Consider the following 23,046-nt stretch of genomic DNA (forward strand, 5'->3'; position numbering starts at 1 on the left):
TGCTTTGATTATGCTCCAAATCATCCTTTTTAGCTCCTTTGTGTTCCATCCGTGCCAATAAGTACCTAAACCTATAAAGACTCAAAAATAACCTAGAAAACAAATCAAAAGACTCAAAAAGCACACTTATACCATGGTTACAAACCACAAAAACCATGATATATCAACTCCTCCAGACTTAGCCTTTGCTTGCCCTCAAGCAAAACAGAAACTTAGACCTGTGAAAGAGGTTTGAAAACATAGGAACTCACTCAACTGCAGATAACTGATCTTCACACTCTTCATCGCCTTGAATCTCAAGAACTTACTTCATATACTTTGTCAATTGAAAAGCATCAACATTCCTTACTCAAATCCCACAATCCTCTGGAATCTCTAGTCTCACCATTGTCATCTTATTACATAAATTAAAGCAAATACATGTGAGTTCTTACCTTGGTGTATTGATCAGTGGCATATGGACTCTCTTCAGGCCAAGACATTCTCCATTCATCTCCTTTCCTCTCCCTTTTCTCACTTCTATGAAGTTGATTTTCTACCTTTTTTTTTTCTAATCTAAGATGTAAGCGAATATTGGGGTCATCGGTAATTTACCTACCCCTTGCTTCCAAGCTTTGTGTGATTATTTGACTCAAGAATGGAATATGAGGTCACAAGTAATCTAAACTGATCAAAATCATCTCATCTTTTATTTTCCTCTCTTCTTTTTTTTTTCTTTCTCTGATTTCTTTTTTAATACTGAAGGGAAGAGAGAGGGGAGACATACTTTGAAAATTGCAGTGTCTTGTATGGCCCGAAGAAGAAGTCCAGTCCACTGATTTCCAACCCCAAAGTAAGAGATTAAGTCCAGTTAAAATCCTGATAAAATTTGAGACAACGTTAGTTTAACCAGACATCCTTTGGATAAGGGCTTTCGGGATTGTTGATACAACTCATAGCTTTTCCAAACTTCAGTTCTGAGATCAAGCATAATCAAGATTCATAAGAATGTTAGCCAAAGAACAGAAACCATTAGTTAGAGATCATAATTCCAAAAAGAAAAATTTGACTCAAAAATATGGTTTTGACAGACACAACTGACACAAGAAAGAAAAAGTAGTTAGTTAGTAACTAGTCTCCCCCAGACTTAAACAACACTGTCCCCAGCGTTATCAAGCCTAAGATTGACTAAGAAAGAAAAAACCAAATTGAAAAAGTAGTGAACTAATGAACCAGATTCGTGTTACCAACTGTTAGCCTTTGTGTCGACCGATGCTGATCTTGCATCAATTGATGCACAACTAAATCAACCGAGAGTCCGACGTTGAATCCTGTTAGTCGCACGTTAGTTGAGTTTCTCGCATGGATGTCAGCTCTGTTAAGAATCACTGAAACACAACATTAAATGCAACATGATAGATAATGGTTCATAATGCAATACAAGTTCAATCTAAAACAAATGACAAACTGACTCAAGGAAAAATAAAAATGACTGAAAGTGAAAGAGAAAAAGGATAAAAGAAACCGTAAACAGAAGTAGGATCAATCCTCAGGATCAGCATCACCATCAGCAAGATCTTCATCACTACCGCTCGCTCCACCAAGGGGAGGAGAACGTGATCTACGCCTAGTAGGACGAAGGCAGCCACATCGAGACAATCGAGCAATCACGTTCCAGATGGCACGCATGGTGGAGGTCTGGAACTCCTGGTAAGCTCCCTGACTCATAGTAGCAGAAGGCTCTGGTGGCTCTGGGAACTCAAATGCTGTAGTGCCAGAAGAAGAACCAACCTCAAAACCCCCAACAGGGTTAGGACCTTCTAAGTCCACAGCAGGAACAGCAGATGCAGCAGTGCGTTGACGACGGGAAGGCGGTGGCGAAGCAAAATCAGTGGCAGCAGGAAGAAAACGCAACTGCTCTACATCCTCTCCAATAGTGGTGAGGCCAGGTCGTGGCAATCTGATCAGATGACTACCAGTAGAATCATAAGAGCTCCATAGCATCCCCTTCTTCATCCAAGTGGAGTTCCTCAAATGCTCCTCATCAACAACGCTCCTCTCCGTACAAATGGAGTCTCAATAGAAATACGCAGTCACTGAAAAATAGGAGTAAGCAGACTCCCAACGTACTTTGTCTTCCCACGCCCAAAAGCCTTGACCTTCAGAGAGATCAAGTGAGAAGCAAACACTGCACCATAGTTAACCCTCTCAAGGTCAATCCAACTATCATCCTCAGCAATCAAATCATAAATCCCATATGCCATCATTTCCAACTCAGTCACTCTCATCTTCCCAGGCTCCATCTTACACAAAATAATGGTGGATATGGCCCTAAAAATGTACCTAATCACTGGATGCCTCACATCGGTCATAGTGGAACATCAAGAATCATAGTCGCCAGTACCAAAATAAGACCAGAGATGCGAGACATCTACAAACTCTCCTGGAAGTGAAACTCCCTCTAGCTCTCTGCTAAAACCGTAAATGTCACAAAGATCAGGTAAAGAAATCTCATACCGAACTCCTCTAATGAAGAAAGACAGCCTTCCTTCACTAGCTTTCGGGATCTACTCGTTATGGAAAAGAAGGCGGACTGAAGCCATGAACTGTCGGACCAGCTCTGGAAAACAATCATAGTAGTGAGTGCACATAGTCCCAAGTCCTATCTTCTCCAAAAGTCTCAGTACCTTATCATGAATCCCAAGCCGCTGGATAGTAACATGATCAAAAAATCGAGTTGGCTTGATCTCAACCTTCAGTCAAGCATTGTAAAACAGAGTCTCATACTCTCCCCAAGTATCAAGTAGCGGTCGGTTGATGTAGTCAAGCTTCTTAACTTCTTCAGTTGGACTCCCAGCCCAAACATGCTGTGGTGGAATCTAGTGTCCTTCTCTTCTTGGCCATGGATCGTGACATGTGGCTTGAAGAGGTGCATTAGGAGCTGGAAGTGGTCTAGATATCTTACTGAAATCCTTGATGAAACGTCTATAGAATTCTGCATGTCCAAGAAAACTTCTTACCAACTTCACACTATCTGGTGGTTGAAGACCTGTCATCACTTCTATCTTAGCGCGGTCAACTTCAATACCAGCTTCTGAAACCCTGTGACCAAGCACTATACCATCTCTAACCATAAAATGGCACTTCTCCCAATTAAGAACTAAGTGCTTCTCTTCACATCTTGCTAATACTTTGCAGAGATTATCCAAACAGCTCTTGAATGAAAACCAATAAACAGAAAAATCATCCATGAAAACCTTCATGTAATCTTCAATCATGTCTGTAAATATGGACATCATACATCTCTGAAATGTCGCAGGAGCATTACAAATACCAAAATGCATTATGCGGTATGCAAAAGTACCATATGGACAAGTGAAAGTCGTCTTCTCCTGGTCATCAGGGTGAATCGGAATATGGAAAAACCCGGAGTAACCATCCAAAAAGCAGTAGTATGGATGGTTAGCTAACCTCTCAAGCATCTGATCAATGAAGGGTAGCGGGAAGTGATCTTTCTGTGTCGCGGCATTCAGCTTTCTGTAATCAATGCACATCCGGTGTCCGGTGATTGTCCGTGTCGGAATCAGCTCATTTTTGTCATTCTTCACCACTGTAACTCTACCCTTCTTAGGAACAACATGAACTGGACTAACCTATTTGGTATCAGAAATTGGGTAGATAATCCCGACATTCAGCAATTTCATGATCTCTTTCTTGACAACATCTTGCAAATTTGGATTTAGCCTCCTCTGATGCTCAATAGATGTCTTAGCTCCTTCCTCAAGATGAATCATATGCATGCACAAGTCTGGAGATCCGTGCAATATCATCAAGAGAATAGCCAAGAGTCTTGCGCAGCTTGCTTAGCAGTAAAGTGAGCTCTGCATTGTTCAAGGAAGCATTAACAATAGCAGGATAAGAAGAATTTTCACCTAGAAATGCATACCTTAGCCCCGCAGGAAGTGGCTTGAGATCAAGCTTTGGAGCTTTCTCAAGGCTCCAATCTGATAATTTCTCAGCTTGTGAAGAAGTACCAACCAATTCCTCTTGAGCAACCAGCTTCTTCACTTGTTCATTAGCATCAAGTAGTTTGATATACCCAGCAACAATATCATCTAAATGCTCAGCTTCTTCAGTAGAAGCAACCAATGCTCTCTCTAGAGGATCCTCAGGATGCAGCTCCTTGAAAACCTCTTCAGCAAGATTAGACAATGTATCCACATAAAAAGTCTGACCATCTATTGTTGGCCTCTTAACCAGCTTATCCATGTCAAAGCGCATCTGCAAATCTCCAACATTAAGACCAATCTGTCCTCTCTTGACATCAATAATAGCCCCATCAGTAGCTAAGAATGATCTTCCCAAGATTAAAGGATCCTTCGGCTCTTCTTCATACTTCAAGACCACAAAATCAGTAGGTATCAAACAGTTACCAATCTTAATTGGAACATTTTCAATAATACCATCAGGAATGCGAACTGATCGGTCAGCAAGTATAAGAGTAATCTTGGTGGGTTGGAAATTTGTCATCCCAAAGCTGAGTGCTACTGATCTAGGTATTAAATTGACACTAGAACCAAGATCACACAAAGATCTAGCAAACCTTTCACTAAAGATTGTACAATCAAGAACAAAACTACATGGATCAGGTAGCTTTTCTGGGATCTTGTTCTGAATGATGACACTGACTTGGGCTGAAATCATCATTACTCCTTGCTCAGCATTCAAATCCTTGGTTACCATCCTCTTGACATATCTCCTAAGCATTGGAGAAGTCCTAACTGCATCAATTAATGACAACTCTATAATAAGTTTATCCATCATAGCTTTACACTTAGCATCATCAAGCTCCTGTTTAGACTTCCTTGGGTTCTTGGGAAAAGGAACTTTAGGCATGTATACCCTTTCAGCAACTGGAATCAGAGCTTTCGTAACTTCCGTCTCGGTCTGCAGATTGCATTGGTCGATGCTTGTGTTGCGTCGATCGATTCTCTCTTGCAAATTCGATTCTTCTTCGAACACTGAGGGTTGCGTCGATCGATGCTTTGTAGATGCATCGGTGGATGCTGGTTCCGGATCGTCAAGCTCATCATCCTCATCGATCAGTTCCTGCAATTCTTTGGCTCTCTGCTTCTTCTCAGCTTCAGACTGTAATTGCTTACCATTCCTTAAGGTCACAACATTGCATGAGTGCTTAGGATTGGATTTAGTTCTTCCTGGTAAGAATCCTTCTTGCCTTTTCACAGCTCTAGCGGTTTGTGCAACTTGGCTCTCCAGCTTCTTAACTTGAACATTCAATGAATCAATTTTTCCAGTAAGCTTAGTATAGACATTGTCAATCTTCCCATTAAATGTTACTGTCAATTGTTCCTGCCCTTGAAGGATCTGCTCAAGCATTGCCTCCATCCTACTTTCAGTTGTCTTAGGAGGAGAAGATTGGTAAGAGGAGTTGCCATAGGTCCTGGTGTAACCACTGCTCTGCTGCTGCTTCTGATAATCTTGTTTAGGAATGTAGCCTGTAGAACTAGACTGATAGTTATTGCGATGGTTGTTTCCACTGAAAGACTTGTTGCCTTGCTGATTTCCAAACTTTTGGCCTTGATTCCCATACACAAAGTTGACATCTTCTTCTACATTATGTGGCTCTGGCTCAAAAACCTCAACATCTTCAGCAAAATGGACTGATTTCTTCCCAACAAGAAGGTTATGCACTGTATCCAACTTGGCATTCACTATAGCAAACTGATTTGAATCATACCCTTCATGTGCTCTTTTCCGTTCTAAGTCTGCATTCTTGGTACTGTTGCTTGATGCTAGCCTTTCAATCAACTGTTCAGCTTCATCTGGATACCTTGTCTTGAAGTTCCCATCACTAGCAGCATCCAAAGCCATCTGATACCTTCAATCAATACCACTGAAGAAGATACTATTCAACTGCACCTCTGAGAACCCATGATGGGGACAGTCTCTCTGGTATGCTTTGAACCTCACCCAAGCAATTTTGTAAGATTCAGCAGGTCCTTGTCTAACGGTGGAGAGCTTAATCCTCAACTCATCAGACATCGCATCATCATAGAAATAGTTCAAGAATGCCACTTTGATGTCATTCCAGTTCTTCAGAGATTCTGGCTTGAGTTGCCTTAGCCAATGAGAAGCTTCCCCAGCAAGAGAGTAGGGGAAGAGCTTGCAGTAAAGATAGTACTCTGTGACTCCATTAGCTTTGATGCTTGTGACTATATCCTCAAAGTGCTCAATATGGTCTAGAGGCTTCTCATGTGGCAGGTTCTGGAATGGTCTTTGTCCAACAAGAGCAAAATAGACAGGCTTCTGCTCAAAATCATTCCTTGGGAATGGAGGAGGGACAATTGCAGAGCGGTTCTCATAGGATAAATCTGGTCTGTTGAAGTCCGCAAGAGTCTTGACAAGCTCTCCATTGTTGTCCCGTCTGCCCTGAAGAATCTGCTGGTTATTACCATCCAAATCCGCACCATTCGCACCGTTTCTGGCATTGCGTTGATCGATGCCAAGGTTACGTCGATCGATGCGTTCTTGGTTATGTCGATCGATTCCATCATTGCGTCGGTCGATGTAACCTGCATTCTCATCCACCTCGACGAGTTTTTCCTGAATAAGCCGTCCTTCAGCATCAAGTTTTTGGCCTTGTTCGTTGCACACATGACCCTCTTGATCCCTCAAAATTCCAGCCTCATCTGGTCTCGATATGATTGGGTTGACCATCTTTGCTGACTTGGCTGCTTTCTTGTTATCACGCTCTAGTTTTCCTAACTCTTGGTTTGTAATATTCAATGTAGGACCTATTTGATTTTTCCTGGTATTGGGCTTAGGCATATACCTGAAACACACAAGAGAAAGGAAATAAAAGCGTGTGAGTAAAACAGAAAAATAAAAATCTAGACAATATCAAAGACTATAATCTAATGGGGAATCAAAAGAGTCCCCGACAACGGCGCCAAAATTCGATAAGCTCAAACTGTAATACCCTAATGGTACCAACAGCCTTGCAGTTGTAATTCTCTAGGGGTCGAATCCACATAGACTCTAGATCACACAATAGACTTATTAATCTTTTAATTATGCTAAATCAAAATATTAATTTAAAAACAATGCAAAAACAGAATTAGGATGTGTTTAAAATTAGGAATTAAAAATGCTAGGTCTAGGAAAATTCTCAGGAATTTATGGAATATTAAATCAATTAATAAATTAGGATTCAATCAATTAAGATCAGATCTAGAACTCTAAACACAATTGTAAAATTAAATCAATTCTCACTGCAAATATTTTCTAAATTTAAAACCAGAAAATCCAAATCTCTTTGCAAAATTCTAGGTTAAAAATCAGCTTTAAAAATCAGTTTAGATTGTTCACAAAATTATTAAATCAAATCTCTTTGCAAGAAATAATTTTGTTCATCAAAAAGTTTAATAAGGAAAATCAATTATACTCTCATATCAATTTATTTTCCTAGGTATTAATTCTAGGTGATCAATCAAAAATTAATATGAAGAACAACCTAAGATGAAAATCACATAAGAATAAGAATCCTAATAAATCAGCAGATCTAATAGATCATAAAAACCCTATGAAAACCATGAACCCAACTAGAGATCTACTCAGACATGATTATTAAAACAAAAACCATGAATAAAATAGATATCATATAATAAACCAAAAGAGAAAACAAAGAGTTTAGAAAGCTTCTCTCAACAGGGTCTTGGCTTGTCTCTCTCAAAAAGCTCTTAAGATCTCTCTCAAAAGGTGGCAGAAAAATTGCTAGAAAATAACTTAGGTCTAAACAATGACCATAAAAATCCTATAAATACTATAAAACACGTCTTAGGCTTAATTGCAAATAAAGGAAACTTGGGCAAATTTTGTAAATCTTCTAAAGGTTGTGGAAAAAACTTCCGATTCGGCTTTTAGGGTCTGCATCGATCGATGCTTTGGGTTGCATCGGTCGATGCATACTCTTGAACTCGACTCCCACCTTCGTTGATCAGCCTTAATGCTTTGCTTATGCTCCAAATCATCCTTTTTAGCTCTTTTGTATTCCATCCGTGTCAATGAGTACCTAAACCTATAAAGACTCAAAAATAACCTAGAAAACAAATCAAAAGACTCAAAAAGCACACTTATACTATGGTTAAAAACCACAAAAACCATGATATATCAATTTCTTTGAGATATATATCTTTTAAGAGAAACAAATTTTTTGGTTTGTGAAAGTTCTTTTATTCGTTTCATATAATATTTTTTTCTTGATTTGTTTGGATCTTTCTTCTTTGTTTTGTTCATAGCTGTTAATTTTGTGGGTACTTTGGATATGTACGAGTAGGTGCTACCCATAACCGAATTTATTTTGGCTACATTTCAAGTTCTGAAAGTCAATACCTAACTTACCCGAATCCAAAAGGAACCAAACCTGAACCCGACCCGAAATTATATCAACACTTGTTCAGATCCTATATCAGTAAACCCGAAATACCTAAACCCGAATTACCCAAACCTAAACCCGACCCGAACATCCAAATGTCCAGGCCTATGAATCCCATGTCCAAAACACAGGAAACATATATTTTCTTTTGCCCCATAAGTTTCACTATTTTTAATTTCAAGCACTAATACTTTTGTTTGGTGACAAAACTAAAGGACACAACACGTGATATTGTTGTCCCTCGCACCGTCAGATTTTTTATTTTACTTAGAACAAATTTGGCAAACCTACACCACATTTTTTTGCTTTAATCTATAGGATATTTTTCTAACTTTTGAAGTTCTGAATACTACAAGAGTCTTAAATAGTTATTTATTTATTTTTTTTGTTATAGTCTTAAATAGTTCTTCCAAGTACATTCCCAAAATAGGTTAAAATAAAATTTCAAACCTACTTAAAAAATGATTAAAACACACACACACACACACACACACACACACACACACACACACATCAAAAGAACAATAATGACAGCAATTAATCAAAATCATCCTCGACCCACACATTTCCAAAGCTCTCTCATGCTGAAACCTTTCTCTTTTGCTCTCTGTTCTAAAAAAATCGTTTCTTTGTCTTGTTTGATTCTCAAAAAAATCATTTCTTTGTCTTTGATTTTGATATATATTTGTCCTTTTTCTCCTGGGATATATATAAATATATAATTGTACTTTTAAAGTAAAGTAAAAAGGCTTGCTTTGATGGAGTCTCTGCTCTCTAGTTCTTCTCTTGTTTCCGCTGGTAACTCTCGTCTGGATCTTTTCTCCCATTTCGTTCTTTACTATGTTCTGTTTTGTGATTGAGAGAGTACTACTACACAAAAAGTTTTTGAGTTTTTTATGAATTGTTTAATAGATCGAAGTAGGTCGGTGACAAAGTTTTCTTTTTTATGTGGTGGAGAAACTTAATTTCTGGGCTTGACTTTTGAATCTTTGTTTTCTCATGCATGCAAACTTATTATCATCAGCTGGTGGATTTGGCTGGAGGAAGCAGAATCTAAAGCTCCAATCTTTATCAGGTGCGTTTTGTAGGGTTTTTATGGGGTTTTTTGGTAACTTGTAACTTAATTCTCACTGTTCTAAGCAATTGAATTACGGAATCTGGTTGTATTTGCTTATTGTATTCGATCCACATTGTGTTGGTATTAAGTTTAGGTTCTTCTTTGGTTTTTGCTGATGAGAGAATCTCACAATTGAAGGAACAAAACTATGTACATTATTGTGTTGGCTTTAGTTAAGTTCTTTGGTTTGTTGTTTAGCTTTTTACACTTACCTCTACCCAAATTTTTTGCAGAAATTCGAGTTCTGCGTAGTAATTCATGTAAAGTTCTTGCAAAACCGAAGTTTAGGAACAATCTTGTTAGGCTTGATGGTCAAGAATCTTCTTCATTGTGGCTGCTGTATCCGAAACATAAGTCGAGATTTCGTGTGAATGCTACTGCGAGTCAGCCCGAGGCTTTCGAGCCGAATAGCAAACCGAAATCTTTTAGAGACTCGTTAGATGCGTTTTACAGGTTTTCTAGGCCTCATACTGTTATCGGCACAGTTAAGTTTCTCTTAAGAAATGTGTTTCTTTAATTATAACCACAACAATCTTACAAGTAGATAACATTAAGCTCTCTGTGATTGGATTTGCAGGTGCTGAGCATTTTATCTGTATCTTTCTTAGCAGTAGAGAAGGTTTCTGACATATCTCCGTTACTTTTCACTGGCATCTTGGAGGTAATGACTAATCGAGAAGATACCTTGTTTTTTTCATTTCTCTGTATTAACAATTGGGGTTTGTTGTCAGGCTGTTGTTGCAGCTCTCATGATGAACATTTACATAGTTGGGCTTAATCAGTTGTCTGATGTTGAAATAGACAAGGTAAAATGAACATGTGTGTGTTCTTGATATGAATTCGAGACTGTTGAGAGGAATTGTAGCTAGTGCTTAAATCTTACTCTGTGTTGGTTTTTGCAGGTTAACAAACCTTATCTTCCAGTGGCATCAGGGGAATATTCTGTTAAAACCGGCATTGCGATAGTAGCTTCCTTCTCCATCATGGTATGATGCTCATTTTTACAAAGTTCTAACTTTTGGAAGTCTCTATACACAAGAAGTAATTTGGTTTGCTTTATAGAGTTTCTGGCTGGGGTGGATTGTTGGTTCATGGCCATTGTTCTGGGCTCTTTTCGTGAGTTTCATGCTCGGTACTGCATATTCTATCAATGTAAGCAAGTTTATTCAGTTATTCACCATTAGGATTTAATGGCTCAATGAGGTTTTAGTGACACTGTCCTCCTACTGCTATACAGTTGCCACTTTTAAGGTGGAAAAGATTTGCGTTGGTTGCAGCAATGTGTATCCTCGCTGTCCGAGCTATTATTGTTCAAATCGCCTTTTTTCTACATATTCAGGTGCTAGCTAGACCAGTTTCTTTATGTTTTGATGTTCTCCATCAGAATCAGATTTTTTTATGTTACTAAAATCTGTGAAAACTTTGTTGCAGACCCATGTGTTTGGAAGACCAATCTTGTTCACAAGGCCTCTTATTTTCGCTACTGCGTTTATGAGCTTTTTCTCTGTTGTTATTGCGTTGTTTAAGGTAAACAAAGATGGAGAAAGTTTATTATGTCTATACTTCAAAAGTAAAGCATTCTACTAATGTTATGGATGCATGCATGAGATGGTTTCTATATTGGTTTTATGCAGGATATACCTGACATTGAGGGGGATAAAATCTTCGGAATTCGTTCATTCTCTGTAACTCTGGGTCAGGAGAAGGTATAATATCGAAACTAAAGAAGCTTTAGTAAATTTAAGATTGCAGACAGCATAACGTTTTTGTTTTCTTGCAAAATTCAGGTGTTTTGGACATGTGTTTCACTACTTCAAATGGCTTACACTGTTGCGATTCTGGTTGGAGCCACGTCTCCTTTCATTTGGAGCAAAGTCATCTCAGTACCAATCTTTCTTTACCCATCAAAAACGTGCTTATTGATCGTTTGAGTGATGAAGGTTTCATTTTTGTTCCGTTCTGTTGCTCTTTTATAGGTTGTGGGTCACGTTATACTTGCAACAACTTTGTGGACTCGAGCTAAGTCTGTTGATCTAAGTAGCAAAACTGAAATAACTTCATGTTATATGTTCATTTGGAAGGTTAGATTGGTTTATAAAGAGTCTAACAGCCTTTTTCTTCTCTCCAATTTGGAGTCTGTAGATGAAACTTACTGATAAATTCTCCATTCCTGCATCAGCTCTTTTATGCAGAGTACTTGCTGCTACCTTTTTTAAAGTGACATTATAAGAAGAAGAAGAAGAAGCCATCACTATGCTTCTAATTTTATTCAGACAAGTTCATCAATGTGTTTACCGCATTTTGGGCCAGCACATAAGCAGCAGCATCCCCACTGACTTGCAAAGTCACTATGTTTTGGTAGAGATTAGGGTACTTTATTCTGAAACATTAACAGTCTTGCAAAGTGTTTCACATAAGAAAATAATAATTTCTGTGGGCTTACTATAAAAGGGATTCCATTCTTGTGTCTCAAGAAGTAAGGCTTGTTTGCTTATGAACTATGAAGAGACTAGCTTTGTTGTGTTTGTGTAACTTGGCGGTGCTACTTTGCTTTTAAGCTCTTGCCATTGACATTAACCAATCTCAAACTAAATTTTGTGGACCATCTGAACGAACAAGAAGATTACCAAATGCTTCAATGGTAATCCAGTTTAACCAAGATACTAATGATGATGTTAAGCCACGTAACAAATTTTTCTTGAGAAGATATATATAACAACAAGGTGGTTCATGCTGATGGCTTGTACCGAGCTTTCTTCTCTTAGCAGCCTAGTAAGATCTCCTTAGGAACAATATTGCACTAAGACTCAGGTGAGGGAACCAAATTACTTTGTTGACATAACTCATCAAGTCAATTTTGAAACGCAGTTTGGTAACGTATAATGGGAATGGCGTTCATACTAAATTTGAAGGACAAGTGGTTTATTTTGCTGTATTTTAATTAACTGCAACAAAGTCAAATCTCCTGGATGTAAATTGTGTTCCTATAAGCTTCCTAAACAAATGGAAATGTGAGAGACAGATAGTTTAGATTTGTTATTAACTTAAATCATTTTACAAAAGAAAACAAATCTCCATTTTTATTTTCTTTTGACCGCAACCTGAAGAAATAAATCTGTCACTTTTTTGGTTTAAAATAGTTCGATTCTTTTATCGTTCACATTTGACCAGAAAAAAATTACCTCTTAATTACATTTATTTGTGTTACTATATATATAAAATAGATCGATTATTTTACATTTGACTAGAAAAAAAATACCTCTTACGTTTTATTTGTGTTACTATATATAAACACATCCAATGTAAAACAACAACACCAACAAGGACAACAACAACAACAACAACAACAACAAAAATATCATAAAAATGGCTATCACAAAGAATGTATTGCTCGCATTTGTTCTTACTATTCTCTTTGTCACATCTTCAGTTCATTGTGATGATAACACTCCCGGTACGAGTTTATTATATTATACACACTATTATATTCGTTTATTTTTATAGATATATTTTATTCTATTATTAATCTATATTTGTTTAATGATTATTGTAAAATAGGTTTTGAAATAAAGGGAAGTTTCCTATGCTACCAACCAGCTCCATGTAAAATGGGAGGAGAGGATGGATGAACCCAGTTTTGTGTTAAAGAGATAAATGATCAAGTATATGGTACATGTGTGGATGGTACATGTTGTTGTGTGATAAAAATGTAATAATCTATCCAAATATTTGTATTTGCTACTTCAACGAAGTCACGAATTTTCATACAGCTTTGTTAATCTATACCGAAGTTTCGGAAATACTTAAGACTAACGAATGAATAACTTACACATAATCAAACAAACCAAAACAAGAATTTTAAAGGATTACATAATAAATTTATAAATACTAGGTTTTGAACCCATACTACGAGTGGGTATATTTGATATATTTAGATGAAAACTATATATGATTGATGATGGTAGTAAAATATTATCTTATAAAAAATTTAAATTAGTATTAAGGAAAAATTTAAATTTCAGATACACAATTCTTTGAAATATAAAAATCGGTTGTGTTATAAAATCAAATCTGATAAAAAAAATCATGAATTTAACTCGACATCTAGACGAGGCGAATTAAACAGATGACCTCAATTATCCTAAACCATTTCTTTGATCACCAGAGAAACAAAACAATTTTATCATTATGAACTTAACTCGTTTTCATATTTAATTGATCGCTACCACCTATGTTTTTGTGTTTTTTATTCAATGTTTTTTTATTCTTCATATTCTTTCTTTTCATTTATATTGTCAAATTTTGTGGTAATCGTCATCATTACTTTTACCGTCTGGTTCTTCGCTATAATCTTTTTCTTCTTCATCCTCGTCAACTTATTCACTTTCTTCCACTAAAAAACCTTTTTTTTAGACTACCACACAACTTGTTAATCCATCAAACTCCAAGAACAAAATCATTTCTTTTCTTATAGAAATGAAAAATAAGATAAAAAATAAAAAATTAATGAAAAAATATCAACTTATCTATAAAATCATACACAAAAATATGTTTTACAGCTCATAAGAAATAAAAAGCACAAACGTAGATAAATAAGATAATTTGTGTTTTACATAAATATTTATAATATTTTAAAACTTTTAAAAGCTAAGAACTTTTAAAATTTAAAAATGATAATTTTTGAAAACTTTTTAAAAGCTAAGAACTTTTAAAAGTTTCAATATTTATAATATTAAAACTTTTAAAATTTTTAAATATTATAATTTATTTTTTTGAAACTTAAAGTTTTAATTTGATCAAATAAAAAAACCGGATCAAACCGAATATACTTTTAAACTTGGACGGCTGATAAATCAAGATTTTCTGCTCATTCGTTGTTGGAAGCATATTAATCTTATTTATACTGGTTCTGAACCATTGTCTAAAAATTTTCTAGCCGATGTGGGATATTGTGCATTCTTTTATTTCTATAAATTTAAAATTTTCCTTTTTCAAAAAAATTCTGGAAATTTTAAAAATGTTAATGAATGTCATGTCAAATCCTGATTGGTTGTTTAAAATAATTCTTAATATAGAAAATTCTGGAGATTTTAAAAAAATATTAATTAGTGAAGTGTCTAATCACAATTGGAGGTTTAAAATCATATGTGGACGCCTTTAGGAGCTTATAACTCCTACTTTTTATTAGTATAGATTAAAAGGGTTATATGGATATTTTCTATGATAAAAAGTGCATCCGAAAGATACATATTTTTCGCCTCTCTGTTTGAACAACTGGATTTTGTTGTCATGCTGTTGTTGCAGCTCTCATGATGAGCATATACATAGTTGGGACTTAATCAGTTGTCTGATGTTGGAGATTTTGAGTTCTTATCATCATCATTTTCTTCTATGTCTTTCTTCATTTTTTTCATTTTACAGTTTTCTGTAAACCCAAAGCGTGAAACACCAAACTGTGGATACCCCTTCGTGTTCGGTTTGCACTTCTGATGTAAATTGTGATCCTTTTCAGCTTCCTAAAGAAGATGGAACACTACCTTGTTTATATGAGATATAGCCCTGGGCAATTAAACCGAATCCGATAAAACCGATCCGGACCGATCCAAAAAAACCTATTTGGATCGGTTTCAGTTTCACTGTTAAAACCGATCGGATCGGTTATCCATCAAACCGAAACACACCTAAAGATAAAGATTATACAGTCATACACCGATACACAATGTTTTGTCTCGACTCGAGTCGATTTTCCTTCTCCTTCTTCTCCTTTAGACTGTGTGACTATGTGTGAGTGTCCTTCCTCTGACAAACCTCTTTTGTCTCGACTTTCACTTCTCGACACACAACTTTTGCCGGCTCAACGCTGGTCTCAACTCTCAACCCTAGTTTTTTTGCTTTATAAACCCCCAAATCCCCAACTTTTGCCGACTCAACGCTGGAAACCCAAGGGGACCTACCTTCGCTTCTGTCAGCCACATCAAGGAATCAATTGCAGGTATGTATGTTCTTCCCAGAAACTAAGCCGTTTAATGTTAAAAACTTAAGATGAGATCTGTTTACGGTTTTTCTTTCTCTCTTTGAGCTTCGTTTATAAGTTTCAATGTTAAGACTTAAGATGAGCTCTGTTTATGGTTGTTGAATGATGATTTATGAAACCTAGAGACAGAATATTTGATCTTAGGTTGTTGAATGTTGATGATGATTTATGAAACTGTTCTTTCTCTGTTCTGTTTTGGTATTATTTTTTTGTCTAAGACTCTAAGCTCCTTTTGTCTCTGCAAATGTGTCTAACTGTCTTAGCTCTGTTTCTCTCTTTCAAGCTCATTTGGTCTGTTTATTTTCTTTGTTATGAGTATTGTTGGTACGTTTCTAGTTTCTAGTGTGCTATGTAGAACTCTAATGTGTGCTCCGTTTCTAGATTGTTGTCTAATACTCTAATGTGTGTCTCTATTTTTCTTCATTTTCTTTGTTGTAAACTTGTAGATTGTTGTCTAATGTGTGTCTCTCTTTGTCTTCATTATTACAGATGGATTCTTGCTCACATCAACTCGGAAATGATGACAATGAAAAGGATGGAGAAGAAGTAGAGTCTCACGAAGCTGATCATGAAACTTGGTCCAAAAGGAAAAATAAAGCAGATGCAGATGGTTCAGCTCCTGAGGTTCAGAAAAAGAAGAAGAAGGTAGCTAGGGTACAAAGGTCATGGGTATGGGATCATTTCACAAGAATCCCCGGGAAAAAAGATAGATGTCATTGTCATTACTGTACTCTCAATATGGGTTGTGCGACTCAAAATGGAACTTCTTGTCTGACAAATCATCTCCGTATCTGCAAGCAGTACAAGACATGGAAGGAAACCGGAAGTGAGACTCAAAATGTTCTCAGTCAGAGTGATGATAGCGGTTTGCAGTTGGCCAGAGTTACAGAGGATGTGTTTAGAGAAGCTTCTAATGAGATGTTGGTTCTCGGTGAATTGCCACTTTCATTTATTAAAAGTTTGGCTTGGAAAACCTTCTGCAATAAGGTTAAACTCTACAAACCTCACTCTCGGAGAACTGCAACTAGGGATGTTGTGGAGGCTTACGTGAAGAAGAAAGCAGAAATGATGGAGGTTATTGGTGCTACTAAGCAAAGGGTTTCTCTAACAACAAATATATGGGTTTCACCTACGACTGGAGCTAGCTACATGGTCATCACAGCACATTTTATTGATGCAAGTTGGCGCCTACGCAAGATGATAATTGGATTCAAGCATGTCTCTGACCATGCAGGGTCAACTATAAGTTCTGTTCTTCTTGACTGTTTGGCTGAATGGGGGATAAAGAAGATTTTCACAATCACTGTTGACAATGCCTCTGCCAACACTAATGCTATGAAGAAGTTTAAGGAAGCATTCAGCTTAGTAGGAAATGATGCAATGGTGTTAGGTGGTAAGTTCCTGCATTTACGTTGTTGTGCTCACATTATTAATTTAATTGCGAAAGATGGTTTACATGACCTTAAGGATAATGTGGAGGCTATTTGGAATGGTGTTCAATATGTTAGAGCTTCTAGTAAAAGGCTTGAAGCGTTTGAGCAGAAAGTTGAGCCAGGAAAGATGACAAGATGGAGTTTATCATTGGACTGCAAAACAAGATGGAACTCCACTTATCTGATGTTAACAAGAGCATTGAAGTTCAGATTGGCTTTTGATAGAATGGAGGCTGAAGATACGCTGTATAATGATTATTTCTGTGAAACCGTTGAAGGGAAAAAAGGATTGGGCCACCAAGTAAAGATAATTGGGATGAGATTGAAAGGTTAGTAAGGTTTTTAGTAATCTTCTATAACTCTACCTTGGTAGTTTCAGCATCATCGACTGTTAGCTCTTACAAGTGTTACAATGAAATTGTAACAATAGAGAGGAATCTATTGGCATTGAGCACTAATTCTGATCTGAAGCTTAGCTTAAAGGCAGAGGCTATGAGAAATAAGTTCAATAAGTACTGGGATGGATCAAAGAATCTAAATAAGATGCTGATCATAGCTAGTGTCTTTGATCTGAGGAACAAAATGAATTTTGCGAGTCTTTATTTTGATATACTCTATAGTAAAGACAGTTCAAAATCTAAGGAGCTTATTAAAGTAGTTAATGAGGTTTTAGAAAATCTGTTTAACCAGTATAATGCGACAATAGTTGGATCAAGCTCTTAGTCGCAAACTGCATCATCATCTCAAAGTGGACATGAGTCTCAAGGTGATCTGAATCGGAAAATGGATTTTGACAATGATATCGAATATCAAAGGGTGGACACTATGTACAACGAGTTGGTTAATGAGATTGGTTTTCAAGATGCAAGTTCAGAGTTGGAGTTATATCTTAAGGAGAAAGTGGAAACTCCAAAGGCTAACCAGCTTGGGATATAGTTTGATGTCTTGGGATGGTGGAGGATCAATAGTCCTAAGTATCCTATTCTAGCCTCAATAGCAAAGGATGTACTTGTTATGCAAGTGTCTTCTGTTGCATTTGAATCAGCTTTTAGCAATAGTAATAGGATTTTTGACCCATTTAGGAGTTGCTTGACTCACTACATGATTGAGATTCTGATGTGCAGTGAGCAGTGGTTAAAGAGTGAGATTCAGTTGAATGAGAAAGGAGTGATTACAACTCAACAAATGCTTGCTGAGATTGAGTTGCAGGATAGTCTTGAGAAAGGTAAGTTGTTCTATTCATTATATCCTCTTTTCAATTGTGCATTTAAGTATTACTTAGTATTAACTTTGTCTTCATTAATCTTTTTTTCAGAGTATGAGTCGCTATGCAAGCTGTGAAGATGAATGTTGAAGTTTCTGATCTGATAGAAGTCAAAAGAGGTTTGAACAAGTCTCTTTCAAATTTGAACCATGTCTTGTTAAATAGCTTTTCAAACACCCTTTTCAGATCATTTGAATCAGGTCCCTGCATCTTATTTCTTTTTGTAATCGTTATACACAGGTGAAAGGTGATATTTGGACTGATCATGAGATGAATGATTGAACTTCTTGAAGATTGAAGAGTGTCTTTGTGTTTGAATGTTTGGAACTGTTTCTGCCTTGGTTATGTTTAATTGTTTTCCAGTTTTCTTCAGTCCTTCTCATTGGAACTGATTTCAGTTTGAATAAGTTGAAACTTGTCAATGTTGTTATGTTTTATGGTTTGAATTTGAATAAGTTGAAACTTGAAGTCTTGGGTTGTCTAATGTTTGTTAGGTTTATGTCTTGAACTCTTGATGATCCGATGGAAATGTTTCGGATAATTCGGTTTTTACAGTATAATTCGGTTTTTACAGTATAATTCGGTTTAAAACCGGTTTTAAAACCGATTTGAATTTGTTTTCGGTTTAATGTCAGATTTTTTAAAAAATGAAGGAAATCGATCCAAAACCGAATGGATCCGAACCGATCCGATCCGGAAAAGCTGTCGGATCCTATACAGATTCTTTATCTCCCAAACCGAATAATCCGAAATCCGATAAAACCGAACCGATCCGAAAATCCAAATGCCGAGGGCTAGTGAGATAGCCGTGGCTGAGTACATCTCGCAACGATTAGTACTTCCTCCAACCCTTCAACAGTATAAGTTTAAAACAAAGATTTTAAAGTTGATTTCAAACAGAATGTGGGTTTCTTGGAGATCAAGATTCTAACAAAGCATCTGGAGTGAGGGATGGAACTAATATAAGATAGAGGAAAATTTGAAGGACTTTCATATAGCCTTCAGGAGGACATGAACTTGGTTATATCTTTCGGACAAGACAAAAACAAGGACATTTACATATGTTCTCATATGGATTTTTGTTAGAAAGCCCTGACTTTAGAACAAAATAGGTTAGAGATGGATGAATCACTACTACACCTTTTATAAGGGTAAATATATATATATATATATATATATATATATATTCATGTATAGAGAATAGATAATTAAATAGAATGTTTAAGTATTTGAATATATAATAACATCAACAACACCAAATGGTGTTTATGTGTCATCCTAGATCCCAAGTCGCCATAATATATAGTTGACTTCTTTGGCCAAGTGGTGCAACAAAATCTTAATTACAAACGCATTGTATTCTCAAAATGATCGGACACGCCTAAAATGTCAATAGCATAGCCATGCCTACGCTGTGTATTACCCTCAATTATAATTCTTCTAAAACTGTCTAACGCCGGATCATAATAGTAGACGTGAAAAGGTTCATTACGATGATGTCTACGTTGGTATAAAAATATCTTACCACCTAAAGTGACGCAGGAATATCTATCTATTATACTCTTTATCGGGGTATAACGAAGCTAGAGAAAGTCATAGTTTTCAACCATTCTTGTTTCTCAGCATTGTCCATAACCCACATCTCAAAACAGTTAACGATGGTGTAACTTAAGCATCCTAGCTTCCCTTTGTAGTTTACGAGATGAGTCTGGTTCCTAAAGACATCTGTCACTACTTTAGGAGCATTTATATGATCAAATCTTTCTGAGCTAAAGTCGAAGCTCACAAGCATAATATCATGACTCATAATCTGTTTAGTCTGCTCCTCCGCCAGTCTTACCGCCTATTGAGCCTATTCTTCCACTCTCTTCTCAGCCTCTTAACCCGCCTCCACCACCACAAACTATCGTCCCTCCTCCTTCACTTCCATCTCAGGCTCTACACCCTATGGTCACTCGTAGTAAAAGTGGTATCTTTAAACCTCGCACTCCTCTTTGCCTTCACACTGATATCACTATCTCTCCTTTACCATTGTCTCATGTACAGGCTCTTAAGGATCCAAATTGGACTCCAGCCGTGAATGAGGAGTATGATGCTCTTATTAAACGTAAAACGTGGAAACTAGTTCCGTGGCCCAAAGCTACTAACATTATTCGCTCTATGTGGTTATTTAGGCACAAGTTCAAGGCGGATGGCACCTTGGCTCGGTATAAAGCACGGCTCGTCGCCAACGACAAATCTCAACAGCTTGGCATCGACTGTGATGAAACGTTCAGTCCTGTCGTCAAACCGGCCACCATTCGTGCGGTCCTTAGTGTCGCCACCTCCTGCGACTGGCCTCTGCACCAACTCAACGTCAAAAACGCGTTTCTCCACGGTGACCTTGAAGAGACCGTTTATATGCACCAGCCACCGGGTTTTGTTTACCCCTCCAAACCTGACCATGTGTGTCTCCTCCAACAGTCTCTGTAAGGCCTCAAACAAGCCCCCCGCGCGTGGTACAATCGTTTTGCTATGTTTGCCCAGACCATCGGTTTTGCCCAGAGTAAGTCGGATGCATCCCTCTTCATTCTCCGTCATGGCTCTGACTGTGCGTATCTGTTGCTATATGTGGATGACATTGTTCTTACCGCTTCGTCTTCTCGTCTCCTGCAATGGATCATCACTAAGCTCAGCTCTGAATTCGATATGTCCGACCTAGGCCACATTCATCATTTTCTTGGCATCTCTGTTCAGCGTGATTCAAAGGGTTTATTTTTGAACCAACAGAACTATGCTGCTGATATTCTTCACCGGGCAGGCATGACGGGCTGCAACCTTTGTCTTACCCCAGCTGATACGAATACGAAACTCGACGCCACTGACGGACCCCCGGTCTCTGATCCGACTTTATATCGTAGCTTGGCCGGGGCCCTACAATATCTCACTTTTACTCGTCCGGACATTGCGTTTGCAGTACATCAGGTCTGTTTGTTTATGCATGACCCTCGGGAGGCTACATTAAAGGGATTATTCGCCACGGGATACACATTTACCGATCCTCCGTTACTGGTTTGATCGCTTATTCTGATGCGGACTGGGCTGGCTGTCCTTCCACCCGCCGATCGACCTCTGGCTATTGTGTTTTCCTTGGTGACAATCTCATCTCCTGGTCCTCCAAACGCCAAAAGACGGTTTCTCGCCCTAGTGCTGAAGCAGAGTATCATGGCGTCGCTAATGTCGTCTCCGAAGCTACTTGGTTGCGTACTCTCTTACTTGAAATGCATATAACACTCCAACGTGCTACTATCGTCTACTGTGACAATGTCTCCGCCATCTATTTGTATTCTAATCCCGTACAACATCAGCGAACCAAACATGTGGAGATTGACATTCATTTTGTACGTGAGAAAGTAGCTCTCGGCCATGTTCGTATCTATCATGTCCCTTCTGCCCGGCAGTTTGCCGATATCTTTACCAAGGGACTGCCTTCGCCACTGTTTCTGGATTTCCGACACAGCCTCAGCGTCCGACGACCACCGCTAAGTCTGAGGGGAGTGTTAGATAAGGATATACATGAATCTTTATGCGATATATTAAGATCTCTATAATGAATATCTCCTGTATATTTAGATAGACACAAACCAATGTACTATATATATGTTTGACGTGAATACAATAATCTCTACGGAGTTTTACCTTTCTACACCTCCATTGCTTCATTAGATCCCCAATGTAAAAACTCGATAAACATGCTCCCACTTTTCAAAACTGGTAAGCACGCTCATTACTTTGTATTGATTCATGGCAGGGTCGTACCCAAAGAAATAGCCTACGTACGTGAAAGACGATTTCATCTCAGGTAAAGACGATTCCATATCAGGTAATAAAGAAATAGATTTTCTCGTGGTAGGATTGTATATCTTCATCAAACCATGATAATCTAAAGGAGAACAACAGATCAAGCCGCGGACGTATTGATACTCTAAGCTATCGTATTGGCGACGTGCCACGGTTGATAATGCGTTTCCATTGTTAGGATAAGTAGATGAGTAGAAGAAGAAAGGTTCACGGGCAAAGTGGTGGAAGATGAAGTGAAGATCATCAGGCCGCGGTTGAGACAAAGACCGAGTCACGATCGAGTGTATGAAGTCTCTACGGGTACCGATTATGGTTGACCATAGCTTTGAGACGCATTGGAATCTCACTAGAGACTTTGGATGGGAGTTTCTTCAGTATCTCCACATTTAGATCGAGAGGGATATTGATATCACGGCAGCAACTACGTATGAATATGATCATTCTCTTCTCTTTCTCTTTTCATTTTTTTTTTTTTTTGGTAAACCCTAATCATTCAACACAATAGTTTTTACAAGGCTCCGATATAAGGCCATGAATGGTTTATTAGTTTTTACTTTTTAGATGGTTTTTTGTTTTTATATTTTAGATTTAGGATTTTGCTTTTTAGATTTTGCTATTGAATTTAAAATTAATAAATAAAAAGTGAGGAATTTTAAAAAATTAAAAAAAAGACAGGTTCCAGTATTTTAAATTTTAACACCAGAAAACTCCAACAGAATATATATATATATATATATATATATATAAGTATTTACGATTTTTTTGTTTACAATTATTATTTTCGTATTTTTAAATAATTAATTATAGAAATTTATTTAAAAAAATCTTATAAATAGCAGTATATTTTAGATTTGATATGGAAAACTAAATTGATCTTTGGACAAGAAAAAGGATTAATATTGAATATTTTGAGTTTTGATACAT

General features: G+C 37.3%; 1 protein-coding gene, 1 long non-coding RNA gene and 1 pseudogene across 4 annotated transcripts; 2 read left to right on the forward strand and 1 right to left on the reverse strand.

The window, feature by feature from the left end:
- The first annotated feature begins 7,377 nt into the window (after positions 1 to 7,377).
- Positions 7,378 to 12,083, forward strand: LOC104700961 (homogentisate phytyltransferase 1, chloroplastic-like). 3 transcript variants are annotated; one of them, XM_010416581.3, is made up of 13 exons: positions 7,378 to 9,232; positions 9,459 to 9,509; positions 9,785 to 10,035; positions 10,129 to 10,212; positions 10,283 to 10,357; positions 10,454 to 10,537; positions 10,614 to 10,703; positions 10,789 to 10,890; positions 10,983 to 11,078; positions 11,186 to 11,257; positions 11,339 to 11,434; positions 11,528 to 11,632; positions 11,731 to 12,083. In XM_010416581.3, the coding sequence occupies exons 1-13, from the start codon at positions 9,193 to 9,195 to the stop codon at positions 11,770 to 11,772; spliced, it is 1,188 nt and encodes a 395-aa protein (XP_010414883.1). In that variant the 5' UTR covers positions 7,378 to 9,192; the 3' UTR covers positions 11,773 to 12,083. The 3 variants fall into 3 exon arrangements, with proteins under 3 accessions (XP_010414883.1, XP_087317733.1, XP_087317735.1); XM_087461607.1 differs by having other exon boundaries at positions 8,837 to 9,232; positions 11,339 to 11,425; XM_087461609.1 differs by having other exon boundaries at positions 8,939 to 9,232; positions 9,785 to 10,033; positions 10,126 to 10,212.
- Positions 12,084 to 12,863: 780 nt separating this feature from the next.
- On the forward strand, positions 12,864 to 13,318 carry LOC104700971 (uncharacterized). Its single transcript, XR_753678.2, has 2 exons — positions 12,864 to 13,005; positions 13,110 to 13,318. It is a non-coding gene; the product is annotated as an uncharacterized LOC104700971 (long non-coding RNA).
- A 6,528-nt stretch (positions 13,319 to 19,846) lies between these two features.
- On the reverse strand, positions 19,847 to 22,563 carry LOC147950292 (putative F-box protein At1g32420; annotated as a pseudogene).
- Between the last annotated feature and the right edge of the window lie 483 nt (positions 22,564 to 23,046).

The sequence above is a fragment of the Camelina sativa genome, chromosome 1, assembly GCF_030686135.1.
Source record: "Camelina sativa cultivar CO46 ecotype springtype chromosome 1, ASM3068613v1".
NCBI lineage: Eukaryota > Viridiplantae > Streptophyta > Magnoliopsida > Brassicales > Brassicaceae > Camelina > Camelina sativa.